The following is a 21,690-nucleotide window of genomic DNA, read 5'->3' as shown; positions in this document are numbered from 1 at the left end:
TGGTAGACAAAAAGGGGTTTTTGAAATTTTTGGGGCAAATAATTAATTTTACGATAAAAAAAGCTTTGATTAAAATTGGAGATCAGGTGATTAGGTAGGTATATAGAAAAATGTCCGTAGGTGCACTTAAGTGTTTCTGTAAGATTTATCAGAAACGGTAAAAATCTTTAGACCAAGCCATTCAAAAGTTACCTGGATTACCTGGGTAATCTATATTAAAAGTTAGTTTCGTTATTTTAATATATACGAGTAAATGCGAGATATCACTCATTTTTTACATTGAAGTCCTTTTATCTTCAATAACATATTTTAACTGAAAAATTTTCTATTCAGCAATATGTTCAGTAATAGTACCTTCAAACTGGAAACCGGTGTTTATTGGCAAGACCGATTTCGTCTTATGAATGGCCTCAAGACGTGCGCAGTTTGAGTACGTGTGCACTCGGTATTAGTGCGATTGTGGACGAAGGATTGGAGAGCTTGATAAAGCTCGCTCATATATTATAATATGCGCTTTCAAGCTCACTTGAAATCTGTTCAGATTAAACTAAACTTGAGCCAATTCCGTTTGAAACTGTTGAGGTATATTAATCTTTGAAACACTAGTTGTACGTATTCATTAGTACCTACTTATTACGTAATATGATTACCTCGTTAGTTCAATGGTTAGCCAATGGGGAATGAGGTCCGTGGTTAGAGTTCTTGGTCGGGCTATATTGGGGTTTTTTTTCCAAAAAATTCAAAATAGCGGAATTGTGCGGTTTTACAACCCAATGCCTCAGAGAGCACATTAGTAATCCGGTAATTATTATTAACATGATAACAGTGACGTGCAAAAGGCTTTTAATAAGGATAAGCATTGTACCTACAAATTGTACAATACAGATTAGTAAATAGTCACAGGGAAGGCAGTGCCCTTCTATGTCTTCGAATGCCACTGCATGATAGCGATCGTTAGTGTCAAACCTTAACCCCGCCAATCCACATTGGAGACTCGTGGTTTGGAGGTGGATTTGACCAAATTCGTACAAATCCCTATACCTTTATAACTTTAGGAGGAATCTTTGTACGACCATTAACGCTCAATCAACTTATAATCTAGATGTGAAGAGTTGTTGAGAAATATTAATAAAACAATTTTGTTTCAAATACACGTTTATCTTTATTGTAATAATACTATACGTTGAGAGCAATCAATTGTTAACATTTACTCTCTTTTGCGTCTTTCAATATGTTACGAGTCTGTAGAGTGGCAATGGCAAGAGTGCGGTCCTGTTTCTCTTCATACAACTGAAGCTGCAAGTTCTTAACGTCTAACTTCAAAGTTCTTATTTCATTTTGCAGTCTCATAACAATGGACCACAAACTCGGCGAGCCGTGGTTCGACGTTGAATGTATGGGCAAGGACGGAGATCGGACTAACGCCTCGATAGACATCAATTCATCGTCACACTCTGAAAATAATAACGCATTATCAACTAAACGTACGTAGATTGATTATTGATTTATTAAAATTTTACCAACCTTTAATTAGAAGTGAAAATAGTCTGCGTGTTTCGTGTTCAAGTCCATAGACCGTGTTCTATGAATGTTAGTGGAAAATTATGTGCTTGTGGTAATATGAATATGCGGGTAGGAATATAATAATACACACTGTTCAATAATATTTATTTTCAATACTTATATAACTTACAATAAATGTTTCGTTAAAAAAATAAATATGCGTACACACAATATGTATATTAATAATATCAATATATTTACGTAAATAACTATGCGTATAAATAGATTAAATGTAATACATAATAGTATACCATCTCCTCCTTTGCCCTCGATTTTCTAGGAAAAAATCAATAATCACTATAAATATAATATCATGTAGATGTCTACTTGTAACATTTTATATATTGAAGATAAGATTATACATATTTAATTTGCAAAATGCAGTGAAACCTAATCAAATGATTTATAATACCTACAATATTTATATACGAAATATCGTATATAAAACATAAAGTCCCATGACAAGTCAAACAGTAGAATTTTCATTAAAATAAGAAAACAAATTGCAGTAGTCAGCGTGAAGTCAAAAGATAACAAAATGTGGCGCTATTCTACAACGATGTTTTTGAAGCCCGATAATTGGAGTTTCGAATTCATCTCTTTCTCTATCTATATGGGGTGTTAGACAGAAAGAGAGATAAGAGTCAGATTCGAGAATCAGTCGAGCGTTGCAGCTAAAAAGTAAATCGTGGCAGAGAAAAATAAATAGCAACAAAACAACCATCAAGTAATCATCATTATCAACCCATATTCGGCTCACTGCTGAGCTCGAGTCTCCTCTCAGAATTCAATAATGGGTCAACAGTTCGGTTTATCTATTATATCTCACTTTAATCAAATTTCACTGTACTTTGCATTGCTTTACACGACTTAAGATATTTGAAGCTTTTATACAAGCATTTTTTTTTTGTAATTATTTAGGTACTTGCATAGTTTCATTAATTCAAGCAGGAGATTACAATGGAGTAGAAATAATGACTAGTCTAAGAGGTCTGACATACATACATATTTTATTTTAATGAATAGAATCGCTTTTTATAAAATTAATATTCGACATAGATTTCGATATAGTCCGTGGAACAAAACTGCATAATAAAATAATTAAAATTTGTAAGTCACTTTGCGGAGGTTTATATAATACGTCATCAATCAATCGAAAAAAAATGCATGTAAACCTTTACATGTGCCTACCAGTGGCGAAGACGAAGAATGGATTTTAGATGAAGGTAAGCCCCAAATAAAAGAAAATTCATACAGCGTGATACAAACTACGGTTTCTCATATATCTAGATATACCTAGTACAATAAATATGCATGGGTGTTTATAGGCAACCCGGTGGTAATCGGCTTACATGAACTCTTACCTACCTATATCTATCAGGCTTGCGGGTTGCAAGAATGTTCCCAATAAGTGGTGAGGTATTAACTTTTAACAGTAAACCTACATTGAACTAAGTATAATACATATACATCAGCATTTCCAAATTTAAACGGAACAGGATGTAGTAAACCCTAATCCCTTAGTTAACCAACTACAAAACCACCATAGTTTGTGCTTAGTTACAAGTTTCGACCGCAGTTCAACTTGACTAAACCAAATGTGTCACGGATATTAAGCGGTTTGGTTAACTCCAGCGCAAAATTCGAGCAATTTTGTTGTTATTTTGTATAACATTTAACCTTGTAACATAATAAAAATACAGACTACATTGTACTAAATTAGAGTGGATAAAAACCTCCACATGAAAAAATTTAATAGAGCTTTGCGGAAATTCATGACGCGATTTCCGCGAAAGCCGCAAATAACTGGGTTCTCGCGGAAAATTACAAAATAAATTTATTATTCACTCATCCTATACCTAAGTCTATAAAGTGAGCCTTCTATATATCACAATAGTTTTTGAGGACGATTATGGTAGATTTTTTGTAAGCTTTCGTTAGTTTAAATTCCTTATAATGGTATCGTTAGTTTAAATTCCTTATAATTGTCAATATTAGTATTTAGATTTAATTATTCAGGATACTTAAATCTAAATACCACTTGGCGGTACGTCTTTGGCGATAGAGTGGCAACTAGCCACGGCCTAAATGTCTACCACCAGACCAGATCTCAGGTAATTTAGAAATTATAAAAATCCTAAACTGGTTCCAGCTGACCAGCAAAACCAACTGCGCCAGAGATCATCAAAATCGGTTCAGTAGGTCCAAAGATTACCTACAACTTTACAAAATTTACCCATAAACATATTCCTACACTACTCCCACCCTACACCTGCTCTACCATACCCCTACCCTACCTCTACCCTACCCCTGCTCTATTCTGCCCTGTCCCTATCCCACCCCGTTCTACCTTAAGTCCGTCCACTAATTTTCAGCAAAATCTGTCCAGCCTTTCTTAAGTGTCACTAACACAACTTTCTTTTATACAATATAAGAATGAAAGAAAGAAAACTTTATTCAGAATACACGTCACACAAAGGAAAGAGAGAAAAAATAAAAACAAAAATAAAATAATTTACAACTAGCACTATGGGATCCTATATAGATTACAGTAAAGTATAGTATAAACTATAAGCGAGCTCTTATAGTTACAACTATTAGCAATATAACGACACAGCCGCTTCACTCGCGCACATTAACCGCTCGGGATTTATTGGAAACGTTTCAACGCGGCACATTTAATAAGTAACCAGGTGTAAAATCGGTTCGCTTGAAATACATCAATGTTTTTCCATAGATGTGGAAGTTTAATCGATTCGAAGACTTCCATAAATTACGTCACACGTTGAAGGGATCAAGAACTTGTGATAAGAGGGGGACTATTTATACATATAAGTTGCGAGTATGTGTGATACGTCAGGAATAAATGTAAAGTACCTCATGTAACTTTTTATTTTTTATTTTTTACAATCTAGCCCTGGACTACATACAATCTCACCTGATGGTTTAGTGATGAAATCTAAGATGGAAGCGGACTAACTTGTTTTGCCGGTAGGGTGATAACTAGTCAAGTCCGAAGCCTACAACCAGCCTGACCTGGACCAATTATGAAAACCTCAACCGGGGATCGAACCCACATATCCACCGCGCATACCACTGAGCCACGGAGGACATTAAAACTGTACATAATGTGTATTAGGGTAGAAATATACTATTCACTATTATATTAGAATACTTTTTACTTAATACGAAAATGTTCAAAACAAAAGCTAGATAATCTAATCATGTTCCAATGAACATTTCAATTCAATACCTCATCAAATAAAAACCGCATTGAAATAGATATTTGAGAATATACTAAGCCATAATCAGACACTCATGCACTGCAAAGACGTAGACAACGTGATAACACTTCATTTAGCGTTATAAATAAAAAACAAATGTAGAAAACAAGATGATGACATAAACTTAACTTTTACAACATCTATAGGATACTGTTTAATATATAAAAACACTGATTAATTCGAGACTATCCAGTTCAGAGCAGCGCTAGCACTAAAATAGCATTGTTATGACCTAACCATTTCGAGACGTAGGTAATTTCAATCAGAACAATTACAAAGAAAGGCGAGAAAGGGGAACTCGCACATGTTACTCTCTATTTACAAATAGAAATCTCGAGATCGAAAAGGCGGAAAACTCCCCGTCTTATAAACGGGATAAGTTGCGCCGAGTGGAACGAAGTAGGCTAATATGTATTCGGCTTAGGTACGGAACACTCGTGTTATAGTGCACTACGCCATTAAATATTTAACAAATGCACATGACGGCTGCAGCCCCGTCCACTGTGATTACCTAGTGAGCCAGCACACTCAAATAACTGCCGCCGCTCATTTCTATTAGCGCCAACTTTGCCGCATAGCACATAACGTTGTGCGAAATTGGAAATGTGAATAATTGCATACAGTTTTGTTCCGCAGACACGAACAGTTTACGATTCACGTTACTTCGAGACTAATTAAAAACATGTTTGTATAGATATTCTATTTTGAATAGAAGAATAGAATAGAAAACACTTTATTTTGCGAGACCTTTTAACTTTGGATGTAACAGTAAGGTGACAGCACAAACGCGTTGTTTGAACTAAAGTAACATCAGCACAACAGAAACTAAGTGTAACTAAATTAATTGATGATACAGAGAGGCGTGTGACATCCCGAACACCAAAAAACCATTGCTTAGCAACTGCGTTGACAGATGATAATAATTTATAAACATAAATAAATAAATAAATATACTTACACAATACACACATCACTATTTAGCCTCAAAGTAAGCTTATAGCCTATTTGTAATATGTTTCTGTTTTGCTGACGCACCTTTAGTTACACATACAAACGAACCTTTCTGTACAACACTAAAAAGCTAAACCGTCTTTCGAATAAAATATCTGTCAATATATAAAGTTTTTGAAAACATTCATGATCGCAGCTCAAGCCAGTTGCATTGTAAAAATTTAAATAACGTTTACGAAAAATATGATATTTATAAGGAAGTATAACTTAATCGCTCTTTACATCTATCTTATAACATGAAAAATGCTTGAAACTCGTGATAAAAGATAGATATTGTAAAGCAAGATGGCTCAATCACGCGGAACACTAAATTCAATGGAAGACTTACTTTTTATTATACATCCTCTGATTTCTTGAGGCGACGGCTTGAATGAATACTCGAAGAATAAGAAACTTTTTATAAAATATATATTGAGAAAGAAATTTTATTTTATGCGGATCCATGAATAACTAAATGTCTACATAATAATGGTTTTTGTTTCATTTGATGAATTGCTTTCTTGTAGACAGATGTAATCATGAAAATAGATGGAATAACGTAAATTACATATTTTTACCTACCACCTTGAAACAACATAAGCGCGACGTGTAAATAAGAGATGCTGGTACTTTATATAATCGATAGCAACTAACAATATTTTTAATTTTATAAAGCACTTCATGAATATTTTTAAATGATTAAAATAAATAAATACGTGCATAATAATGTGTATGAAATACATATTGTACAAGAAGCGTTAAAGCATATATCATTTATTACTGCACGATCCGATCACGATACGATTCAATAAAATTTCGTAAAAGATTATTTTAAAACTTCAACAAGTAATGTTTACATTATTTAGTAATGGTGACAATGAAAGTCTGTAACTTAAATATCATTATAATAATTATTGTACAGGAAACCTTTCGTAAAATATAATCAAATCTCTGAGTATTTTAATAGATATCAAAAACGTAGAACAATGTTTGGACCCGCATCACTTATCGGTTATCGTGTGGGGGTGCTTTGACAAATCAAGCCACGGTTCCCTTGCCCTTTGATGACGAAAAACAATGTACGACCCACACCCGAGATTATACAAAAATACATGAGAATTCGTATATAGGAAAATTATTATAACTGCAACATAGTTTTACGAGTAATTAATACATATTTGGAAATTTTAGTTTGCATTTTGTCAAGATTTGAAGATAGTATTATAATATTAGTATACTATAACACAAAAAAAAACTATATATAATTTTCGTTTTAAAGTCGTAAGTGTAAGGAGATGAAGAAACTGACTATTATTAACCCGCGGGTATATCTGGTACGGTCTATCAGACCCACCTTGACATATAAATCTTCGTAATTGGTTCAAATTTGAATTTAGCGTGCAAACGGCTTCAGTGCCTGGTTATTATGAATAGTTCTAAGCCGTCTACTCGCTTCTTTTGTATCCGACGAGCTATCTTCGAAAAACGAATGAAATTCCATACCTCTGCTATTCGAAAAAAAAAACCGAGTTCCATGAGAACGAAGTCAGGGGCAATAATTTGTTATTAATATTCTCGATAGTGTGTTAGTTCAACCACCCCCTCTCCCCCTTCACCTCTTATATACGATTGGACCAGGCTTGGCTAGCGATTTGCGGGCACGTTATAATTAAATCGACATTATCACCAAGTAATTATTTAATTCCATATAGTAATTTCCATTCGATGGTAATATAAGATTTATTATACGAGAGTAAATAGTTAGGTAAGTATGCGATAATATTTTATAATGTTCGTAATAAAAGTAAATTCCCTATATTGTAACTGTAATAGCATTATTATTGCTTATAATTTTAAATAACGATCAAACAGGACGTTATTACCTCTATGCCTTTTCATACAGTCATCCTTGTTGCTACAACATAGTCGGAGCTAAACTTTTCAATAATACTAAAAAAATACTAAGGTACATTAGGTGCAACATAAGGCAACACTGGTATAAGGTAGACACATTTTAGTTCGAGAAATTAAAAAAAAAACCAATAAATAATTGATAAGGACGTAAGACAAATTTTCTTAAGATCCACTCTAAACTAAAGTTCCAAGTTATGGCTAAATAAACCGCAGTCAAGTGTTAACTTGTTGATAAATAAAAAAAACTCATCACTTGATGTATCTACTAGTTTTTTTTTAATTTACGGTAGGTACCTATACGCTACGTTCTCATAGAAATTAAGAAACAAAAGAAATTGAAAACTCAAAGAAATTAATTTCAATACCTCTACAATTCAATAACGCTACAAAACTCTTTTAATTAAAGTATGACGTATCTCCAAATAAAAACAATTAACTTTAGCAAGCACGAGAACATTGTCATGTCCAGCATGACCTATGTTTAATTCGTAACATAATAATTATTTGAAAAAAAGACGAAGAATCTACTTATACTTCGGAACTGAAATTCGTATACAGATGTCCTTACGTTCTTCTAGAAGTCAAAACTAGTGTTAGTCGTAAAAATATGCAATTTTTAAAGTGTGTAATATTTGTACACTCGCACACTAAAATAAAAAAAAAAAATCGTAAAAGCATACTACATTCTAACAAAGTAGTAAACAGTTGACACCAAATATCTACAATAATAAAATTATACAAAAATACTTTACACAATACCATGCACATTTATACGCACAAATAACAGCTCCTCTTTCTAAAAAGCATATAATAATAACCTTATTAATGTAACTATTCAAATAATACTGCACACATGCATTAAAATAATATTGGTACAATACAAATTACAATAAACAAATCTATGTTCACATAGATAACATTTTTCAACAGGCGATCACAAAAGCCTATATAAAATGGCACATACAATAATAGCATTGCGTCATGCGTCTCAATTCCATAGCGAAACTTTTGGAGAACATAAAATAGCGTTATTAATTGAATATGCAATTTCGAAAAGGGCACATGTGTGAAAATTTAAAATGTCCAGGAATTAAAATAACTAATTATTTTCCAAACCAGTGTATAATTTCTAAAAGTAACTATTGCGTTACATCTTGGTCATTAGCCTTCGAAAATTACTAAAATTATTTCTTTTTTTAAATTAATGTAATATGTTATTGAAATTTATATTTGTGAGATGTATGTACAGAATATCCGACATGTGCCCTTTTCGAAATGGTATATTCAATTAAGATCGAATGAAGTTAGGAGTTAGTTCACAGAATGATAAATTCATGAAAATATAAAACTGGACACTCGTCATCACGCACAAGTAGTTGAACGATGCGACAGCGGTATGGAGCGATGTACAATTAGATGAGCTAGTAAAATGATTAGGGGGTTCAATCGTGAGCTTCAGTCAGGAGGAGGACATTTAGTGTCAATCGAAGTGATGCGATTTGGTGAGCTGTTTGACGAAGGAGCCGCAGCACCAAGTGGAGGAGCGGGCAGAGCGCGGGGCAGGCGCGGGGGTCGGGGTCACCGTCGCACGCAGCGGCACCAAGCTCGGCTGCGACCCGCTGCGCCGCTCGTGTCCACCCATCCAATTCGTCCGGCGACGCTCCGAACAGTCCCAAAGATTAGGATTCGAACGATTCAACTGGAACTTTCGCTCCGAAAGCAACTTCCGCGTCTCCGGTGCCCGGAACAAGTAAGCGTCCGCCGCAGATGAACTTTTGTTGCGTTTCACTTTCGACGTTTTCCCCCTGACAGGCTCCGGCGTTTCACTCCTCTGACCGACCGCTAGCCTCGAGTTAAAGGGTATGTTAGTAGCGGGTGCGTGATATTGTACTTTACCGAGAGAAAAGTGGCCGCACTCCACTGCAGGTGCGATATAAAGGCAGCCGCATGTAACAAAATAGAAACATTCAGACTACCGTCACAGCTGGTTGTACGGACGAGTGTTAGTCGGTCGCATACGAACGTTCAGAAGTACTTCTGATGTGCTGTTTAGACGGTGTAATGCATATTTTGTTAGTTGTATCTTGAACTTTACCCCCATAAAAGTTAAAATAGATACAAGTTTTGTATAAGTTCTGCTGACTGATGCTACTGAGATTCTTAAAAGATTTGTAATATTTTATTCTATATTTGGCATTCTAACAAGCTTTATACACTAGTACTAAAATAATTAAATATTTAATAAACTGTTACTTTAAATAAATACTGCCAATGACAACGTTCACATTACAACAATGACTAGCTACTTTGTACTAGGATATTATAATCTTTATAAACGTACTTCTAAATAAACGAGATTATTCATTTGTATTTGTAAGAGAGAGAGCTACAAGAAAATAGTGAGTACATAAGCCTAATAGGATAGACCAAGCATGCTTATTCATGCACTGACACCATGTGCCTCTTAAAATAGTTCTACATTATATGTGAATAATATTATTGAGTATTATTATGTGTATATACATCGAATTACGCATGTCAACACGAACATCAAATATAACAACAAGTATTATATACTTTGCAAGCGCTATATAGAAAAATGGTTAGTCATATTTGGTTTAAATACTGATATTTTACAGATCTTTTACTCTAATAACCAACTGATTATACGGTTTCTTGTCTTTGCGTGTCTCCTCCTTGTAGACTCGAATATCTCCAGTGGGATATTGGGTACTGTATAATATAATTAAATCTATGTTAGTAGTATAACTATTTAGCATTTACAGTAATGTTATACTAGAGGCATTCCGGTTTTGTTTTGTTGGGATGTGACGTAAAAGACCCAATGTATGTGTTTTTTTTTTCTAAATATGTGTAATTTGTCATAATAATACGAGTATATAACATATAACGTGAATATAAGGAACTATATATATCAAATCTGAGTATAAACCATAATCGACAATAATTACGAATATAATATGTTTAATGGGATGTTTTGTAGTAATTTAGTTTTTTCACACTTAACACACTAAAAAGTTCACATAAATATGACATTTAAGATAGGTCCATTAAGAAAAATTTTCAACACTCCTTAATTTTCCAAGTTTGGGAAGTGTAAAATTGTGCAGTGAAGTGAAACAAAAATATTTGGGACAAGACTTAAATTTAGCTTTTAAATAATAGACATAATATTGCATTGTGTTTTGTGTGGGGATGCGAAAGGACAAAGACAAAATATAACGTGGACATATATTGTACAAGTTAGAGAGTTAGTTTCTAGTAAAAAAATCAATATAAATCTACTCACCAGAGCTCACGGCGTTTCTACAACGGGCCGAAGTGCAATATGCTTCGATGACTTTGAGTATGAGGGCGTCTTCTTCGTAGGAATTGGACTTTCGTTGGTGCGGAGCGTACGGATGCGTTGGGCCGATGTTCTCATCCGAGCCCACTGTGAAGGACTGCGGCCTGAGAGGCGGCGCCGGGCGGAGGCTAGTTATGCTCCAACCTACATAACGCATTGTGACAGTTACAATCTTTAACAAACAATATTCGGCTCAATATTGAGCACGATTGTCTTCTCAGTATGAGAGTAGTCCACCACGCTGGCCCAATGCGGATTGGCAGACTTCACACACGCAAAGAAATAAGATAATTCTTTGGTATGCAGGTTTCCTCACGGTGTTTTGCTTCACCGTTTTGAGACACGTGATATTTATAGTCTGGCAAGGTCGTTGATAACACTCCATGATATGCGGGCGACGGGCGGAAAGTCTGCGCGAGTATGAAATCCTACGTGCGGGGAAGTGACGTGCACCAGTCGTGGGTTTTTCATTCATTCCCGCCCCGCGCGCAACATCGGGAGTGTTACGAACGAAGATGCCAAGCTATAATTTTTTAAAATTTGACTTCAAATTGAAGAGGAAAATAAATTAGGCGACTAAAAAAGTCAATCGTAACAATTGTTTTGATAATCGATCGAAATAAAATCCATCTGGCTGTCTCCTACACAATTACTAAATTTATTTCCAGAGCACAAACCAAACATCTGGCGAAATACCTCGAACTGTCGTTTTTGTAGTTATAATTAGAAAATGAGTTCACATATCAAGGAAATTTAAATTAGGAGTTACCTTTACTGCTATAATTAGTATCCGCTGTGTCGATAAAGTCGACGGAGGAGAACTTCTTTCCTATAGGAACTTTGTTAGTTTTTGAAGGCGATTGGTCGAGCGAGTCGCAGGAATTGAGAAGCCAGCGGGCCGATTGGTTCTTCTGTTTGGTCTTTTGCGTCTGTTGGGTGTGCTGCGTGTAGCTTTGGTGGTTGTTGAAGGAGTGGGAGCGTTTGTGGTTGGTGAGGCCCGACGAGAGCTCGCTATTGCTGTCGCTCATGGCCATCTGAAAAATTCAATTGTTTTTAACGATTTGCAACTTTTAACCCATAATTTACACGCCTATTTATCATGGGATTTACCATACCGCGGGAACCATGGATCGTTTCAGGATAAGAAGCCTATAATTTCAGCCAAATCGCTTTAGTAATAACGGCGTTAAAGAGTAACAAACATCCATACCAACTTTGCGTTTATACAATATTAGTAAGATAAGATGTCTTGTTACTCTTTTTTCTTTTCTTTCTAACCATCTTTATTACCATTAGAACGATTAAATTTATTTAAGTAAATTTAAGAGAATGAAATAAAGCAAATCAATGAGTCTATTGTATTTAAATATGAATTACAGGTATCTTAAGCTAACACGGCAAATACACTGTAAGCCACAATTAGTACTAAAGGCCATAAAGGTTACAACTATTAGGTACACATTTTTGTTTATAATGGGCTTGTTTTTTTATTCACACTACTACAAAAGTTTATACTGCAGAGTCTGCCATTTAGCTGCGTCATTAATACAACCCATTCAATTGGGAGTTTGCTGATGAAAATATATTATTTATGTACATGGACAAACATAGTAAGCCTTTCCATGCACAAGTTTCTTAATATGTTAGTGTATGATCTAATTGCAGTGATATTTCTGTTAGTAAATGAATAAACACAGGCAAGGATGATCAAGTAAAGCACTGCAGTACCGGGGTCACTCTGATGACAATATTAATCTAGTGGTTACAAAATTCAAGGCAGCAATATCTTCAAAACCAGTGATACACAAACAGTTTCCTTTACAAAAAAATAATCCTTGCCTGAGTCGGTGACCACGGTAATGGGTAATTTTGCTTTCATCCACCAGTGGGCATACAAGTCCGAACGATACACCATGAAACCAGTCTGAGATTCCGTCAGACTCTTCTGCATTTTTGACAAATCTTCGCTACGCGATCTAGATTTTTGTGTTACACTCGATTTATCACTGGTTTGTTTGTTAACTTTGTTGTAAATATCGCAATTGCGAGAGGTCTCTTTTCGAGACAATCTGTTTGAGTTGTCATCCGGTTTCTCTCGGTATATTCGCATATGGTAATGTAGACTGGGTTTTGTGCGTTCCGTAATATTGAGTGTACTCCACTGACATGGCATTGGTTGCCGAACATTTTTAGGAATTTCCATATGAGTGCTGGGTTTTCGATAAATACGCGGAGGTACTTCGGGTTTAAGTTTTATTTCTGGAACGTATCTGTCGATGTGCCTGTGTATGGATGTCCTTTGAATTTGAGGCGAGGATACAGGGGGATTAGCAGCAAATGTAGACGTTAAGTTTGTATTGGACAAATCTTTTACATCGAAGCTGCTTTCAGAAGTAACACTAGTGACACATGATGTCCTAGCAGTAGACCCAAAAGGCGACGTGCATCTGCATTGATCTTCATAGTTAGCAGCTTCAATTTCAGATAACGTCAATTTTCGATGATTGAATGTGTTTTGAGACAAATTATTAAGAGAATCTGTCATATTATCCGATGACTTTTCGTGACTATCAGAGTCATTTCCGTGCATATTTAAGTCAGGAGAAGCCAAATTACAGCTTCCAGCGACCCCGGAATCCGATGATCTAGGACTTGGACATAAGGATCGATTGCAACATTCACATTTTCGACGAACTTTAGAGTTATCCGACTGAGAGCTCATTCTCTCTAGATGTGAATTGTTATTCTTTTTATTATTTTCAGTTTCTACCATAGACCTCGACATCGACCTCCTAATTCTTTTATCAGAGTTGATCGAGTGTTTGCGAAAAGGTATATTGGGGTTCAGATTAACGTTTAAAATCTTAAGGTCTTCGTCTTCGTTCCGGAACATAGGTGGTGGATCAATGATTATTGAATCTACCGGAAAGTCGCGACAATATTTGGGCGAGGGTGGATCTAGTACTTGCAGCAAGTCTGTCATGATTATATTATTGTTGTCATCGTCTTCTCGAGTGTAATATTCTTCATTAGACTTCCACAGCTTAGGATACAAGTCATTTCGGCCGCTGAAGTTTGGAAAACTTTGTCGTGTTGGAATAAAGTCCGATTCTTCTGTGCCTAGAGTATTGATTTGAATATTTTGATCCATATTTACCAAATCCTCGCAGCCCTTATAATTCCTCACTTCAAAACTAGAATTTTCAGCACTATCGGAATGTTGATTAAGTGAAGGATTAACATTTAAATTATTGGCTTTGGAAGACCTCTGTAAAGTGTACTCGTTCGAGTCTCTCAGATCAGTATCGGACGGGAGGGATACAAATATGTTTTTGGTGCAGTCGCCTACAATGTTAGTTTGCGGCATATCACACTGCATATCATTACTTGTGTCGAAATATCGCACATAACCAAAGTTACTTCCCCAACTGCTACACGACGATGAGATAGTCCTAGGACCAATGCTGTCCATGGCATTTTGTCTTACAATAAGATTATTTGAGCTAGAAGCTTCTGCATCAGTGCAACTCGAGTTCGAATAATCTGTTGTCTCCACCTCCCTATCACTATCTTCTGAGTTCCTATCGCTATCAGAACCTTCTGTCTCTGTGGCAATAGTACCATCGTTATCGATTTTAAGTTTGATGTGATTTTTATGCCTCCGTCTGACCGGGTATCCAGTCAATTCGAACGCTTTAGCCCACGTCTTTTCGTGTAAAAGTTTGCGCAACATTTGTCTTGTGATAACCTTTTTCTTGACAAGTCTTGCAAAATATTTTGTAAGGGAATAATAAGGTGACGCAGATGGGTAACTAGACGGTGGTAGCGTCACGTGATATAGGCTTCTGCGGCTACAGTTGATACTAGACAATGCCCCTTCCGAAGGAGAGCGGGTCAACTAAGTAAGAAATACATTTCATAAGACATTGATTCAGGGTAAACTACTAGTAAAACCTATAGATTAACATAAATAAATTTATCCTAATTTTGAAGCTATGATATTTTATTAATGAATCGTTCAATAGGTACATACAAGTAGCATTGTGATGATAATATAGTAGGAGTAGTAAAAGACAACTTCTTATCTTAACTTATCTCATGTAATCCGGATAGCAATTCAAATAGCGGAATGTAGGCTTTGATTAGCGAAGGCTAGCCAATTTCCTTTACATGCACACATATTTCATACTAGCGGACGCCGGCGACTTCGTTCGCCCTTAGACTGCCTTTACTCAACCCTGATGCAAAATCCGTTCTTAGCGGACGTCTACTAAGTACAAACTACCTCCCTACCAAATTTCATCTTTTTGCATCAAGCTGTTTCGAGATTTCGTAACGAGTGACCTTTTGCTGTTATATATTTAGATTAAGATTATTTCAATATGCAATTTCGAAAAGGGCACATGTCGGATAACATGTGAATTGATTTTTGTACCAGATTTCGCTATTTAATTTGCTTTTAACAGTAGATAATATGCTAAAAGTCAATGATCTACCAGGAAGTTATAAGTAATTTACTCACATGTGGTAGAGATTGTGGTTGTGCTGGCTCATGCGAGGGACTGCTATTGTTTGAGTGTTTCTGGAGCAAGCTGACCCAGTTGTCCGCTTCAGCCCTAGTCTGGCATACGGCTACTATTCTATCTATCATGGGGCCACTTATTTCAAATGCATTCTTTCTAGTTTCCGTGTCCTCAAGCTTACACACTGTTATGCCAGTTAATGGAAGACAACCCTGTAAACAAAATTGTATATAGCTTAATATTTACTAAGAGTAAGTACACTGTACAATCAAATCACATTTCACCGAAAATAGATATTGTTGATTAAAGAATAAGAGAAATTCAATAGAGTTGAAACATGTGCAGATTTTCATTTGTGCAACAATACCTTTAAAAAATCATATTAGCATGTCTATGGGTCTACTTTTCTTTGTTTAGGGGTTTATAAAAACAAAGTGAAAAGCCACAGGAATAGAACTAAAAACCAAAAAATTATTTATAATGATCAAATTCTATAAAGGAATGCTTTGTTATTCTGTGATACAAGATGGTTTAGATAGTTTTAAATACATTACAGTAATACTTTTCAGATACATCTAGAGTTACTTACCTCATAAACAAATGCAGACACCCTTTTGCTAACTGACAACAACAGTAATGCAGAAGGGAACAGCACAAGATATCTGTCTTGATGGGAGGGACCCACTGCGACACTGCCCATATGCAAGACGTCACCCAGTGACGTCAGCTCACCCCCAGGCCACCCTCGGACCTCTCCTGTTACTACTTGGAGCTCCAGTTCTTTTTGTCTTCGTAATGCTGCACAGGCACTCTGGAAAATGTTCTTTATTTTATAAAGTCACAATGATACTTCAATTTTATTATATCTTATGAATCTATATACCTGAGAAGTTTCATTATGTTTCATAGATGTGTGTGAAGTCTGCCAATCTACATTGTGCCAGCGTAGTGGACTGATGGTGGTGGCTAACCCCTCTCATTTTGAGAGGAGACTCATACTCAACAGTAAGCAGTATATGGATTCTTAAGTGATGACAATTACTCTTATATGTCAAACATCAGGTTTAGCTTTTGTTTTGTCAATTAAAAAACAGAACAAAGTCCCCATACTACAAACATGATATTTTTGCAGTTTTTATAGATATGGGACTCTTCACGCGAGACCGACTCGCACTTGGCCGGTTTTATTGTTTTGTTTGGTTCTAATACATTGGTAATTAAGAATGGACATGTTCTATGTGAAAATAGCTTAAAATGACTTACAGCGATATCTTTATAGACAACTGATGCTCTATGTGTATCTCCTCTGTCAGGATGTGCCTCATGAACGTGTCTCGCAAGTTCCTGTAGCATTGCAGGGTACTTCCCCAGGCGCCGGAAGGGTTTTGATAAGCCAGCTGTCAGAACTAAAACACCAGGACAAACTGCGCCTGCGTTCTCCATCCATGTGTTAAGATTTTCTCTGTAATTAGTAATACCATTTTAATAACTGGGACAGCCGAAAGGTGACATTATCACTGTCACTAATAAAAACATAAAAACTAAAAGTTCAAAGAACTGGGCCAGTCTAAAAACTTTGTACTGCAATACAAGTTCAAAAAGTAGTGCATTAAACTAAGCTATAGTGACTAAGCTAGTAAGAAGAAATGTGGGCAGACAGTATGGGCATTTTTTTTTTAATTTAGAGAGTTTGGTCTTTGACATTTGAGGATTATTGAATTGGCAGTATATTCAAATGCACCTATAAGTAACTTTTCCATTCTGATATAGGACCAAACTGGGTATATGTACATTGTATGTGGACATATTATGTTTAAACATGACAAATATTCCTCAGTTTCTTGCCACTAAACAAAAAGCCTGCGCTAGGAGTGAATTGATGAATCTCTCTCAAATTTTTGAGTCTGACCTCATAAATGGCAGCAGAATGAACAGAATTTTTGTAAACAAAGTGAAAACTTAGATGCAAACTATAAATCCAATTACTGTTTTGATATCTGGAAACTACACGTAAGCATCAAAAAATATTTTTATAAAAAAAAATTTTGGTGATAAGTAATTTTGCAAACTTATATTATAGTTATGTTATGAAGAGTTTATTGGTTGATCATGCATACTTCAGAATGGTTTTAATTAAAAATTGCAGTATTGGATAGTTGAGCTATATACAGCTACAATTTTATAAAATCAATCCCACAAAGCATAGCATAAATATAAACAATGAACTTACTTGTACTTATCAAGAATGCAAACAGCTTTGGGATGGCCGGCGCAGTAAGTTTGGTGCACTGCTTTGATCTTAGGAGCCCACTGCAGGAACAATCCCCCCACTCGCTGGTCAGGCCCTGTCTTCATTGCACACTCTTCTAATAAAGCCAGGAATTGTTCGTGGATTTGTAACACCTCATTTATGTTACCTGTTAGTTGTCTGAACTCATCTTTAGTAAGCCTAAAAGTAAAACTAATTATTGAGACTAATGAATAATTATAAAAATTATCTACCTACCTAACTAATAAAAAATTTAGCCAAAATTTAATTGGGGATGAAAGATTGTAGCCGAAAACTGTGGACAAAATGTTCTTTAGATACTTTAAAAAGATCAACTAAGCATTTTTGGAAATTTCACTTCCAAGTTGTTTTGTTTTTCTTAAAATGAATATTTAAGAAAAACAATGTCTTTAAAAAATGACCAACCCCTCTAATATTCCCCTGGCTCCTTTAGCAAGGAGATAATGAGGTTTTACTTAGGGGTTGAAAAATAATAGTAGTAACACTTATTAAATTATAATATACTAGCAGACCCAGTTAAACTTCTTTGACTTATGTGCACTTCTTCTCTATCCATACTCTACACTACCCTACCCCTACCTAGAGACCTAGACCTACGAGACTAAAAAACAGCAATTAATTTTTATATATATATAGATTATTATTAGTTTGGAGAACATCCCAATAAACAATATAAAATTATTGGATCAACTTACATATCACTTTTCTCCAATGGTTGTAAAAAATTGGTAACCAGACCTTGCATCTCTGCCACATGGGCCTTCTCAGAGTCTATTATGTCCTTCAGCACTACATTTCTGAAAGCTTGGATCTCTGAAGCTGCTCTTATTGGTGAGGTGGTTAATGAACCTGATGTATCTATTAAAATTATAGTAATATTGTAATATAATCTTAATAAATAATAATGTAGGTATAACATAGTATAAAACAAAGTCACTTTTTCTGTTGCTATGTATACTTAAATCTTTAAAACTAAGCAAAAGATTTTGATGCGGTTTTTTTTTAATAGATAGAGTGATTGAAGAGGAAGGTTTATATGTATAATAACATCCATGGTTCCAGCGAGATTTGTGAAAAGCTGAAATCCACGCGGACAAAGTTGTTTTGATAACTTAACTGCTTAAGGGCATGAAAGTTTGTGTGAAAATTATTTACATGCTTAAACATAGCAGGCATTCTCCTAGGTAGGAATACATTACAACACATATAACATGTTCAAATTTAAAACTTTTAAAAGAAAGTTATGAATAGTAGAATAATGATTTACTTTTAAATATTATAGATATTCTTTTATCATAATAGAAAAAACTGATAACTTCAAATCCACATAATCACACCAGCTTTCAAACAAAAAAACTGTCTTATTGGCCCATTCGTTTAGAAGCTACAAAACCACAAATAGACATATCAAATTTGTAACATCACTTTTACAGGACAGGAGGTTAGAGGGATATATAATATGTTTATTCTAACTGGACAGATAAATAGTATGTTTATTCTAACTGGACTTAGAAACAAATGGATTTCAAAATAAATAAAATTAAAATGGCATGTCTATGAAAGCTTAAGCTAAATTTACAGATAAAACAGTTTGTACTTGCCTTTATATTCAGTGACATAGTTGCTCGGGAACCACCCTGTGGTTTCACCTAATGTTCCTTCCCACCACCCACCCTCCTCCTTTTGGGTGACAGTGATAATGTCACCTTTTTTGAAACATAGCTCATCATTGTTTTTACCTTTGAATGAGTATATTGCTTTCACTAAGCAGTTATCAGTAGACATTCTGGACAAAATGTATTACCATGTTTCCTAAAATATAACTTTAGATGATTACACCATGAAGATAGTTCAATTTAGATTATAATAATTATGTTGATATGTTTAGGGGACATTTTTATGACGCCCACACCCTAATACTAGATGAACAACATAATCCTTGGAAAGCCATAATCTAAATTATGTAGTTCTACAACAAAAGAAAATTCATATTATCTACATATAACTTATAAACGTATGTCCTTTATAATGAATAATATTCCCAAAAAAAACTACTTCACTGTTAAACGTTTTAGGCTAAAAATAGAGGAGTCTATGTGAAGGAGTTTTTAACCAAATCCTTACACATATTATTGGTAGAACATAATTGCTATGAACAGAGATTAAATGTAAGATAATAATTGCGTACAAAATGCTTATAATTATATCCACCACATATTCAGTCACTTCAATCCACTCACGGTTTTCCAAAAATAAATATAACACAGAACAGATTAACAAAGGTGTATAATTTGACAACAGATCTAGCAGTCAAACTACGAATATATTTAGTGATGTCCAACTTCCGGATTGTTGAAATATCCGCGGATACAGATAATTGATGGCAATATCCGCGGCGGATACAGATATTGATCTCATTTCTCTTAGTTGCTACCTAAATATCTAATACCTTTTATATAGGATTTGAAAACTAATATGGTAAAAAATCTGTTAAGACTATTTTAGTATTTTAGTGGAGTACGAAAAATTTTTGGATTTACCGCCCAAAAACTGTTCGTATTTGATTAAAACACTAAAATAGTCTATACGCCATACGGCTTAATAAAGATATTAGAAAAGTAAAGGATAAATACACGAATCTTTGCTCTCCCAAAGTTATCTACGGATATGAATATGAGCATCCAGCATAGCACTAGATGATAGCTACCCGTAGACAAAGAATAAAATATTGAGGAATAAGGCACTTACTACATTCTAATCCTAATTCCTTGAAAATACCGTAAAATACAATCATTCTAATAAATTAAATAGCCGCTCAACTATCCAGCCGAATTTAAAAACACTTTTTAATGTCCCTCGCGGGTAAGTTACCTAATGTCATGTGCGTATCGCAAAACCGTGCGTCGTTATATAGATTTCAACTTTTTAGTTATTTCTTAGTACTCATCGTACGTCAATACAGAGGTCAGATGAACGGAAATGCTCGAATCAATGATTCATTGAGAAAAAATCATACTTGTACCCTTAGATACATAAATAATAGAGGATATGTGACAAGTAATTTTCCAAGTACAAGTAACCATGTTTGGTCACCAAATTGAGCTAGTACTGTTTTATCGATAATAATTAAGCACTCAATATAAAATTATACAAAATATGTTTACTAAAATGAAACATGTTAAATTCTGTCTTACATTATTATAATATTAAATTCCATACAATTGATTTTCTCATTATAGTGTTTTGTATTTAACACAGATTAATCAATAATAAACAGATGGAGCGTACGGAACACGACGGTGTCGTACCCGCTACGAATATGAGATTCAAAAACGAATACGTTCTCTTGTCAGTACGATACGAACCGTCACATCAGTAATTTTCAATATAATTCAAGAAAAATGGCATCATATGTTTCTAAATATTTTAAAAACTGTTTTCAAAAACCAAAGAAATAAGACGAAGTATTTTTTTACTGATTATATATCAATTTATGTTATTGTTTTTATATGCCAATGTCAAGGAGAAGTGTGACTATTGTTTTTTTCATGGGTTGCACGCACGCTTCAGCATGCAGTTTGTAAAGACTCTCTCTGGTTACTCTGTGATACTTAATAAACATTGTATAGTATAAATTATTTAAACTATAGGTACAATGTTTTGTATTGGCACTCACGAACGTTGGCCTGTGTTTATGTCTTGGATGTGTAACGATTACTATCAGATGAATATGATGTTGTCCTAGACCACCAGCCTAAT

The 21,690-nt window shown here is 34.8% G+C and overlaps 2 protein-coding genes across 5 annotated transcripts; both read right to left on the bottom strand.

Moving 5' to 3' along the window:
- Nucleotides 1-1,137: 1,137 nt before the first annotated feature.
- On the bottom strand, nt 1,138-20,259 carry LOC112049390 (rho guanine nucleotide exchange factor 7). 4 transcript variants are annotated; one of them, XM_024087257.2, is made up of 10 exons: nt 20,120-20,259; nt 19,533-19,743; nt 18,627-18,789; nt 17,872-18,090; nt 16,905-17,103; nt 16,231-16,452; nt 15,641-15,853; nt 11,888-12,152; nt 11,062-11,262; nt 1,138-1,454 (listed from the first exon to the last, which is right to left on the bottom strand). In XM_024087257.2, the coding sequence occupies exons 2-10, from the start codon at nt 19,714-19,716 to the stop codon at nt 1,201-1,203; spliced, it is 1,920 nt and encodes a 639-aa protein (XP_023943025.1). In that variant the 5' UTR covers nt 19,717-19,743; nt 20,120-20,259; the 3' UTR covers nt 1,138-1,200. The 4 variants fall into 4 exon arrangements, with proteins under 4 accessions (XP_023943025.1, XP_023943022.2, XP_023943024.2 ...); XM_024087254.2 differs by lacking the exon at nt 1,138-1,454 and adding an exon at nt 1,652-9,671; XM_024087256.2 differs by lacking the exon at nt 1,138-1,454 and adding an exon at nt 1,652-9,671 and having other exon boundaries at nt 20,056-20,192.
- LOC128199914 (uncharacterized) lies at nt 12,207-15,507 on the bottom strand. Its single transcript, XM_052891410.1, has one exon. It carries the CDS (start codon nt 14,849-14,851, stop codon nt 12,890-12,892), a length of 1,962 nt encoding a protein of 653 aa, XP_052747370.1. The 5' UTR covers nt 14,852-15,507; the 3' UTR covers nt 12,207-12,889.
- Nucleotides 20,260-21,690: the final 1,431 nt, after the last annotated feature.

Source organism: Bicyclus anynana, chromosome 3, assembly GCF_947172395.1.
Source record: "Bicyclus anynana chromosome 3, ilBicAnyn1.1, whole genome shotgun sequence".
Taxonomy (NCBI): domain Eukaryota; kingdom Metazoa; phylum Arthropoda; class Insecta; order Lepidoptera; family Nymphalidae; genus Bicyclus; species Bicyclus anynana.
Note: the sequence above shows the minus strand (reverse complement) of the source record. Positions and strands in the feature narration are given on the sequence as shown.

Coding starts and splice junctions, on each gene's coding strand:
- LOC128199914 (XM_052891410.1), bottom strand. CDS start 14,851: ATGTTGCGCAAACTTTTACACGAAAAGACGTGGGCTAAAGCGTTCGAA.
- LOC112049390 (XM_024087254.2), bottom strand. CDS start 19,716: ATGTCTACTGATAACTGCTTAGTGAAAGCAATATACTCATTCAAAGGT. Junction 17,104..17,871: donor TGCATTCTTGATAAGTACAA/GTAAGTTCATTG, acceptor TACTAATTACAG/AGAAAATCTTAACACATGGA. Junction 16,453..16,904: donor TTGTCTATAAAGATATCGCT/GTAAGTCATTTT, acceptor AACATTTTCCAG/AGTGCCTGTGCAGCATTACG.